Raw genomic sequence first — 9,732 nt, forward strand, 5'->3', positions numbered from 1 at the left:
AGGCAACACATCTGGTGATGGTCTTGGTGGTGGTAACAGTGACCAAGGGGTCTCACATGGCAGAAAATGGTGGAGCAGAGAGACTAATCTCTCACGTGCTCTCCTTTTAGAGCCCTCAGAACCATGTCCCTGACCACCATTATTATTCCATTCACTGCAGCATGGTCCTACAATCTAATCACCTCTTCAAGACCCCACTTCTCAATTACCATAATAGGACTTCCCACCCTCTTAACACTGTCACAGTGGGGACCAAGCCTCCCATACATTAAACTTTTGGGGGGGCACAATTCAACCCATATTAGTAAGTAAAGGGGAGAAAACTAGTCCACCAAAGATGCAACATCCTTTAATTCATTTAGACATGAAAGAAATATGTCTGCAAGGCAACCATGGGCTCACGGAAAGCTGTGGTTTCTTACGAATGTTATTTGTCTAACAATTTTGTGCTGTTAGCATCTTCACTACACTTACTTTCATGTACAGGAGAAATCTCTGAATGGTTTGTAGAGATGTTTAGTGATACCGGTAGGACCCTGTACACTATCTTACTGGCAAAACTGTCCTCTTGCAACCCCTGCTCCTGTAAGGCAAGGAAGAGGAATCAACCAGCTTGGAACAAGAGATATGCAGAATGGTGCTGAATAAGACTAAGTTCTACATGCAACACCACAATTAAACTCATCTTTCTCCAAAATGTAAACAAATCTGCTTTCACCATCTGAAATACTATAGGACTGAAAATCCTTTTGTAATGCTGAGGCAATGCCACTATTCTAGTTGATTTAGGAGAGAAATGTTCCAGTTATAGAAAGATGTTGTAACTCAGAAACACTTAAGACACTCTGAAAATGGAAATAGAAGGGGGAAAAATGCTGTTTCCCCCCCCAAATGAAATGCTCCTTTCTTAGCCTGATTCTAGTCAAGTCATGAGGGAATATGGAAATGCAGAGAAAAAGAGAATTTGGGGGGGATGAGGCTGGCAAGGGGAGCCGAACCTTTAACCTGGGTGTTAGCAGCGCCACGCTGTCCCAGGTGAGTAACCGGCCAGCCCCTCAGCCTGAGGATGCCCTCATGCCTGAAGTTATCTGGCCATCCCCCAAAGTGCAACTAATCCTGACGTATTAAGGGACGGAAAAGTTGCCGAAGTCCAAGGAATGAGTCACTTTGCTCAATTTTGATGAGTAATCTCAGGTGTCATGCAACCCCGTTCCGAAGGAGAGGGGAGGGGGCGTTAGATCTGCAGACGGAGGAAGGGAGGCCGCTCGGGATTGGATGGCGAGACCTCGAGTTCCCTAAAATTGCGTCATTTCGAAGCCAATTGGGTCCAGATGTTAGGGGCATCGACGAGTTACCGTCTCGGAAACTCTCAATCACGCAAGCGAAAGGAGAGGAGGCGGCTAATTAAATATTGAGCAGAAAGTCGCGTGGGGAGAGTGTCACGTGGGTCGCGAGGCTCGTTGAGCCCGGGATAAATACTGCGAGGACCTGGGCTGGCAAAAGAGCGCGCTCGGGACCTCGTCCTCCGCCAAGGCGACCGGCAGAGCGGGGAGCTCAACGCGCCCAGAGCAGCCGGAGGCACCTGCGGTCCTGTCCGTCGCGGTAAGTGCCCGCGCCGTGCCAGCCGCGGCTGCCGGTGCGTCCCCGCCGCGCATGTGTCCGAGGTGTCGGCTGGCAGTGGGTCAGCCGCTGCGGCGAGGGACAGTGGGGACACCGGTTTCCCAAACGCCAGCGCCGCCTTTGTCTTCCACCTGCAGAGCCTCCTGGTTTGGAGGAGTTGGGATTCCCGAGAAGGGGATTTGAGAAACTTTGGGGCGTGATTCTCTTTCCAGAAGGGCACAGGCGAGACTTCAGCCCTCACACTTTTTATCTTGGTTCAACCGGACCTGAGTTCCATTGTAGGACTGAAAATCCTGCTGCCCCAATTCTTCCATAGCCACCTCAGTATATATATTTTTCTCTCCTCGGTCTTTTCTCCCCACACCTCTTCCCAGGAATTCAACATGAAAATCCTCTTGGCCTTGGCAGTCTTTTTTCTCGTCTCCACTCAACTGTTTGCAGAAGAAATCGGAGCCAACAATGATCTGAATTATTGGTCCGACTGGTCCGACAGCGACCAGATCAAGGTAAGACCTCAGCCCCGGGATGGCTCGCGCCATTCTTCCTGGATCTGGTGGCTGTCACCTTCCCCCGCGATAGCATCCTAGTTAGCCTGGAGGGACCGCGACCGCGACCAGAGGCGGTGGAGGCGTGCGGGAGCATGAAAAGGGACACCATCCCCCGGGTCCCGGGCGGGATTTTGCACCCACGATCCAAGTTTCCTTCGCCAGGGCTGCCCCGTCCGGTCCAGGAACTCCCTGGAGTGATGCCTTCCCTGATGAGCCCAATGTCCTCGCAGGCAGAAAACCTCACAAGGTGTCATCCCCGAGTAACCGGGATGTCCAGGGCTCTAGCCCAGCTGCACTGCCAGAGCGTTCGGAAAATGCTGGGCAGGGGCAGGAGGCACGCCGGTCACTGGCAGAAGCGGGGACACGGGCGAGCTGCGAGCGGGCTAGACAGGCTGAAATGGGTGGGAAGCTAACTATCATGACATTCACTCTGCGGACCCTAGGACGCGGTTGCCAGTTCCCCTTTAGATGGCTCGTAGGCCATTGGCGGGAGGGAGCGCGCCTCTGGGAAACGGCGGAAGTCGCGCGGGGCAGGTCGCTTGTAAAGCGTTGTCACCCTTCCCCATCTCAAGCCCCCCACTCCCACCCCCCGCACACACGCACACACACCTGTTTGCATTCAAGGCAGTAAGGGGTCTCCAAAGCCGACGCCACAGACAGAACAAAGTCAGGAGGCGACGCGGCAGCGGAGTGAGGGTCCCGGCGCTGGGAGGAAAGAGCGGAATTCCGCCGCGCCTGTGGCTAACGCCGGGGCGGGCTCGCGGGAGGCGGCGGCGCTGGACACGAGCTCGGCAGGGGTGGGCGAAGGGAGGGAGAGCCCCCGGCTGGAACGCACTTAGCTCCGGCGTGGGGAGCCTGCCCCCTCTGGCCTCCCCGGGGAGCTGGCTTTCCGCCCCGGGGCTGAGGGCCCCCCGCGGCAGCCGTGGCTCGCCCGGGGCTGGAGCGCACCACCGGCATGGCTGGAGTTGCTGGGCGCCTCGATGTGGTTGCCTACACGCCGTCTGTCCTGTCCGTACGTCTGTCCCCCAGGAGGAGCTGCCGGAGCCCTTTGAGCATCTTCTGCAGAGAATCGCCCGGAGACCCAAGCCTCAGCAGTTCTTTGGATTAATGGGCAAAAGGGATGCTGGTGAGATGGGCAACCTTCCCTGGGTCTCTGGGGGCAACCCTATCTGCGGTCGATCCCGGAGCACCCAAATATCTCTTGCTCTTTGAGTAGAGGTTTCCACTGCAAGAGAGGTGTAAATTCTACGAGCCCACATCTCTTCCACACACGCACATGCCTTCGAAGGGAGAGAGATCCGCTTGCAAGCCTAACTGTATTAATGACCCAAACCATCAAGAACAGGAACCAACTTTAGCTAAGCACTCCCTTGACTAAAGATCCAAACTGACAAAGGGAAAGGCACGGGCCTCAAGGGGTAATACTCTGAATGGTCGAGTGAAAGTGGAAGCTATTGTATAGCATTCCCTGGGGTTAGATTAGATTTGGCTGCCCCAATTCCCTTGATAGAAATATTCAGTTTCCTTGAATTCATAGCACCATCAGTGGAATGTGTAAATAAACAGTTAATGTCAATTCCTCTCTTATCAGATTCCTCAATTGAAAAACAAGTGGCCCTGTTAAAGGCTCTTTATGGTAAACATTCCTATAAATCTTTATTTTACTACTGTGAATAAACATGTAGGAAAGAAGAAAATCTTTTGTGGGCTGAAACACAAGATCTTGATTATGCCTGTTTAATAAAGAGATGGATTTGCATGTCTCTTTCTAGTTAAAGGGGTGGCCAGTCTTGAAGATGGGAGGTGGTATATAGCCTTACAGTTAATAATAGACCTCAGGTAGCGTGCGGTGTTGATAACAGGAGAGTCAAGGGTTCAGATCTCTGTACCAGCTTCTGTGGCCCATGAAAGACACTTAATAAATATTCCTTTTATTTGTTAAAATGTTTTGTTTTTATTATTAATAATTTGGTTAGCATTTATGGTTCTGCTATATTTCTCAGTATAGTACATAAATGGAAAATGTTACATACTTTTAAATCAATTTATTTTACAATTTTCCATAAAAGGTATAATGTAGCTTATTTAAAATAAATCTATATGCATTTGCTAATTTTATCTTTCTTTCTTCAAGGACATGGCCAGATCTCTCACAAAAGTAAGTTCAAAATTATTTTGACATTTATCAAATGCAAATGTAAATTATACTGAATGCCACCTTTTTTTACCTTATTTTCTGTCATAACTTAAGATTTCATGTTTTTAATTAAGACAATATAAGAATGGAGGAGACATATTACATCCAGAATATGATTGTTAAAACCTCTGATGTTTAGACATAGTATACTTACCAAAAAGATGTATTATGGTGAAAAAGAAAAAGAAGGTTTTCGACTTTTCTTAGTTAACTCGGTAAACAGTTTTAGATAAGAATTTCAATCCTAGGGTTAGAAACTTATCACATACATTCCTTTCCACCCACCCCCCATACCCACTTTCACTGCAAAAATGTATAAGCATTTGTAGACACCTTCCTACTCATCTAAGTACGCTAGGTCCCGTGATGACGTCATCTATTAGGGCCATCCAGCAGCCAATTAAGTGGAGTACGTGAATATCTGAGTAGAGAATCAATACTAAATGTAAAGATGAATAGAGATGCAGTTTTTTGATCCCGTGATTGAATGGGAAACCTCAATCTATCAAAGCAAAGTGAAATTACTTCTTAGGGCAGTGAAGATGGCAGAATTGTGACAGTTGAGAGTCATTAGATCCCACTTTTTCAGTTAATGGAACCAGAATTGACAGGAAGTCCTAGCGCTTCAGCTTAATTATATTGTCCTCTCATATGACTTGCTTTGGATCTGGTTCACTGGGTGGCAGAGTAGGCCACATTAAGGTAGCTGCTCTGTTCTCAACTAATACAGTAAAAAACCAAGAGAAATTCTCCCACTAGCATTATAGTAATAACCTTTTCCAAAGGTTTCATCCTTGAAAATAAATAAATCTTATTCATATTTACTTTCTAAGTATTTGACTTTCAAAGGAATTATATATAGCAAAATTCCATGTAATAAAATAAATTTACTCTATTAATACCAAAGCTAATGCACTTTTCAAAAAGAAGTTTTTTTTTAAACCTAATAGAAATAGTGACCTTTTAGAAGATTACAGTCTTCAAGGATAAGGATCTGACTCAACTAAGGATCACTTGCTGAGAAATACAACATATTCAGTAACATAAGTAAATAAGCTTGGATATTTCTCTCACATACACAAATGTGAAATTGACTCCCTAAAAATCAAAGTTAGCTCAAAAAACAATATTTAAGACTTTATATAACAGATAAAATATATATTAATAAAGGTTTCTTGCTCATATTTAGATATAGAATTGAGAAAAGTTCTTTCATTGTATTGTTTAAGTGTAATTCATAAGACTTATAAGGAATCTTTATTTCCTCAGGCTCACGAAAACTTGAACTAGAAATATACTTATTATATAGGAATATATCCAGAAGCTTACTTTTTTTTTGTACTGTAACAACAGTTTATTTCCTCAAAGACATACATATTAAAATACCCCTAAATGTATTTTTCCAGGGCATAAAACAGATTCCTTTGTTGGACTAATGGGCAAAAGAGCTTTAAATTCTGGTATGTATAAAATCATGACTAAAAATAGACAGCATCTCAAATCTACTTTTATTATTTTTCTCTAAGGCATAGTTTTCAAAGTATTAAAAAGGAATAGTAGAATTAAAATAAGTATTTATTGTAAAAAAAAATCTAATTTCAGTACTTGTAATCAAGAATGGATTTATAGCTGATTAAGTTAATATCACCACAATATCAGTCTATTTTTCTCAAACCACTAGCCTTTCCAGGGTCTGCCCCATTTAATCATTACCCAACCTCTGGTACTCTTTCCCATACATCTGTTAAATAAGCCATGTGCAACCCTAGTGAACTAAGGGGTGTGGGGGGGGGGTGCAGAGGGAGATACAGGGAGGGATGAGATGGATTTTTGCTTGTTGCCAAAGTAATTTGAAAGTTTTACAAGACATTACATCTGGCAATCCTTCAACACTAAAATAAATGAATAAACAAAACAAATTCTTCATACAAATCACTTGCTCTTTATGAAGTTAAAGAAGCTCAAAATCTGAACATCCTGATGGATATTGGAAAGAATGAGAGTGATATGGTCCACTCTAGTGCCTTCAGAAAACAAACAAACAAACAAACAAACAAAAAAACACAATGAAATCATCCTAGAGTGTCATATATCGGTTCTGGCTCTAAAAACCTTAGAGAGAAGGGATGCCACAACTCTCTTAATCCATTTTAATTCTGAACAACTCTTTCACTTCATATAAAGGCTGCATATTGTCTTTATTCTTTTAAGTTTCCATCCTCTATGTAAATGTCACATACATGTATCTCAAAACCCTTATTTCTTAACTCAATCATCACACTGTTTTCAAGGTTAAATAACCCCTACATCATTTTCACAGAAACTGACTTTTTGTTCGGCACATTCAGGCCTTACAGCCCTTAGCTTAGTCTCCTTGGAAAGCTAGTCACATTCTCTTTATATTTCCTGCAGTGAAAATAGAATTAAAATAGTAATCATCTAATTAATTAGAAAGTAATCAGCAGCTGTATATTATTTATTTATATATTTCTAGTTTCTAGAAAATCTGTAACTAAAATATGCTGGCTTAACTCTTAATTATCTGGATTTATAAAAAAAAATCATCCTAGAATTTTTATTGGTTCTCCACTTTCCAAATTTAGATACTACTTTTGTATTTCCTTACCAGTGATTTTGAGGCTAATCAAGTATAAATTTTAAAGAACTTATCAGTGTGCCTAATGAAAAACTTGCAATTGTTTTATTAGTATGTATTGTCTTCCACTTTTTGGAAATGGAATGTAAATTTAAACCCCAGTGGCTATTATTTGTATCAGTACATACTAGTCCTCACATAACTGTGATTTTCTTGATAATCATATTAGTCATCAACTGTCCATTTCCAGCACTGATATAGGTTTCAGAACATGCTTAACTTTACAAGTAATATAGATAGTATGCAATTTACAACAGATTAAATGCTATTAAATGTACTTAAGGTTATAGGTAACACAGGCAATAATAAATAGAATTACTGTAATAAATCAGAGTCAATTTATATTTAAATCTTTGTTCCTCCATTTTAGGTAAGAAAACATAAAAGAAAATAAAAAGGCAAAAATGTAATCCATAATCAATCAGGGATCTTTTCATATACTCAGTTGAGACAGTTATCACAGTCTTACTCTACAGCCGTCTGATCCCAACCCTTTCATGGTCACAGACCCCTCCGCCAATCTGATAAGTCTAGAAGCCCTCATCAGCACCTACACACACAAGTTTCCATATGGTTTCAGAGGGCTCAAGGACCAGGTAAGAAACTCTGCTTCCATTTGAAAGAGGACACTATGTTCCAGCCGAATCACTAATCTGTCTTTAGTTAGTTTACATTAACATTCATCTTACTTCTCTTAGAAACAAAGTCATGTTACCTGAAGCTTGTCAGGGACTGAACTTGGGCTAGCCATCCTCCTAGTTTAAACAAACCAGAAAGAAAAATGAACTGTTTCCTTCCTTCAAAACTGTCCAGTTTGGGGCTCAGACTGTTTCAAAACACTCAGCTTATTGCAGACCTTCGTTAAGGGATAGTTGTATGTTGAAGATCAGTGTACAAAGGGGGAGTGATCATGCGGGAAATTCTTTTCACTGAGGAAATTGTTTAGAAAGAAGCACCTATGACTCCTAGAGATCTTTCACAGATCTTTCTACTGTTTCTATTTAAATTCATTATTTTATACAGGGCATACTGAATTTCAAAAAGCACAGTAGTTTCACTAAAACATAAATCTAAGTGTATAAAGTATTGGGTAAGATAATGAAAAATATCCTTATGTATTTTGATTACAACAGACCCTCTTACCCTTTTTTGGTTAGATCACTTTGAAATTATATATCATATAATTGTTTTGTCCAGACAAAATACTTAAACTACTTGCTAGTTATATGTTAAGTACCTTTGGAAGCAGTAGTTAATCTTTCTGAGGCCGTTAGAGTGCTAGGAGGTAAGTTAAACAGTGTTGCATTTAGGAGGCACAACTGACTTACATACAGAGAATGAGGCTGTTTTTAGTCTCAAGGACAACCCATCATGGGAGGTATCTACAAGAAAGGAAGAGACCCTCAAACCATTAGATGCTCCTAGAACAGAGATCGGCAAGCTTTTTCTGAAGAGAACCAGATCATAAATATTTTGGGCTTTGTGAGTCATGTTGTCTCTGTAGCAACTACTCACATTTGCCATTTGAAGGCCAAAGCAGCAGTAGACAATACATAAATGAATGGATGTGTCTGCGTTCCAGAAACATTGTATTTACAAGAACAAATGTTGTGCTAGCTCTGGCCCACAGCCTATACTTTGTTGGTCCTGTCCTAGAATAAAAGTCCCATGTTTTGCTTTTATCCTGCTATTATTCCTGGTTACTTTAGGCACTGTCCTTTCTCTAATCCACCACGGGTGACTGCCACTGCTTGAGAAAGCTGCTGAGAATCAACTTTGCCATATAGTGTGGCTATGTGCTTTTGGGACACCAAGTATACGATGATGACAGCACAAGAGTTCTGTGATTAGACCACTTTCAGTCAAGGTAGAGACTGAGGCAGGACTGGAAGATGTAGAAATAAAATTTTTAGAAATACTTCAATGGAGGGAAAAACTCATTATGAATTTATAATAAATTACTGCATGCCTTGAACTTTGCTTAACTCGCTCAGTGAATCTTCTTAAAAATCTCTTTACCTCCTCTTTGTTTTCAGCGGCTTATGAAAGGAGTGCAATGCAGAGTTATGAAAGAAGACGTAAATAAACTAACATATGACGTATTCAGCTTCAGTTGTGTCAGTGGGCAAGGGAAGGTAAAATAAGACGAGTACTATGGGGAATAATTATTTATTTAAAAACGATTGTTGTTTTGAGTTGAATACTCAAAAAAAGTGTTTATTTTTCATATTGTGCCCATATGTGTTGTAAACATGTGCTACAATTCTAATATGAAGACTCCCTCAGAGGTAGAAATTAGTGGCAATTTCTCAACAAGGCACAGTGTTCAATGAAATTGTAAAAACCTGTCAATGTATAGCCTCCAGAGAAAGAGGTTATTGCTCTAAAGCAGTCTCATCAGCTCTGCTGAAAGGGAAGGAAACTCCTGTACAGTCCTATGCTTTCCCTATTTGTTTTCATGATGAAAATGTACTGAGATTTTCGTATCAAACTATGTTTGTATCGCTGCAGCATGTTTCATGTTTTGTGACAATATAGAGATGTTTTTTAAAGTTTTAATGTGATTCTAAGGTATTCATTTAATTGTATGACGTGTTGTGATAGCTAACATTTTAAATAAAATTTTTAAAATCCTGAGAATTTTGTCATATTCTTTCATTAACATTTATGTCAAATCAGTAATCTTTCTTTAAGTAGATGAAATGTTTTCA

General features: G+C 41.5%; 1 protein-coding gene across 2 annotated transcripts; it reads left to right on the plus strand.

The window, feature by feature from the left end:
• The first annotated feature begins 2,003 nt into the window (after positions 1-2,003).
• On the plus strand, positions 2,004-9,107 carry TAC1 (tachykinin precursor 1). 2 transcript variants are annotated; one of them, XM_063101212.1, is made up of 6 exons: positions 2,004-2,126; positions 3,198-3,294; positions 3,760-3,804; positions 4,303-4,326; positions 5,772-5,825; positions 9,058-9,107. In XM_063101212.1, the coding sequence occupies exons 1-6, from the start codon at positions 2,004-2,006 to the stop codon at positions 9,105-9,107; spliced, it is 393 nt and encodes a 130-aa protein (XP_062957282.1). The 2 variants fall into 2 exon arrangements, with proteins under 2 accessions (XP_062957282.1, XP_062957283.1); XM_063101213.1 differs by lacking the exon at positions 3,760-3,804.
• The last annotated feature ends 625 nt before the right edge of the window (positions 9,108-9,732 follow it).

The sequence above is a fragment of the Cynocephalus volans genome, chromosome 6 (genome assembly GCF_027409185.1).
Source record: "Cynocephalus volans isolate mCynVol1 chromosome 6, mCynVol1.pri, whole genome shotgun sequence".
In the NCBI taxonomy this organism is placed as follows: Eukaryota; Metazoa; Chordata; class Mammalia; order Dermoptera; family Cynocephalidae; genus Cynocephalus; species Cynocephalus volans.

Excerpts from the sequence above, each read along its gene's own strand:
- TAC1 (XM_063101212.1), top strand. The coding sequence starts at position 2,004 with ATGAAAATCCTCTTGGCCTTGGCAGTCTTTTTTCTCGTCTCCACTCAA. Across the intron at positions 2,127-3,197 it reads CCGACAGCGACCAGATCAAG|GAGGAGCTGCCGGAGCCCTT; the intron begins GTAAGACCTCAG and ends TCTGTCCCCCAG. Across the intron at positions 4,327-5,771 it reads TGGCCAGATCTCTCACAAAA|GGCATAAAACAGATTCCTTT; the intron begins GTAAGTTCAAAA and ends GTATTTTTCCAG.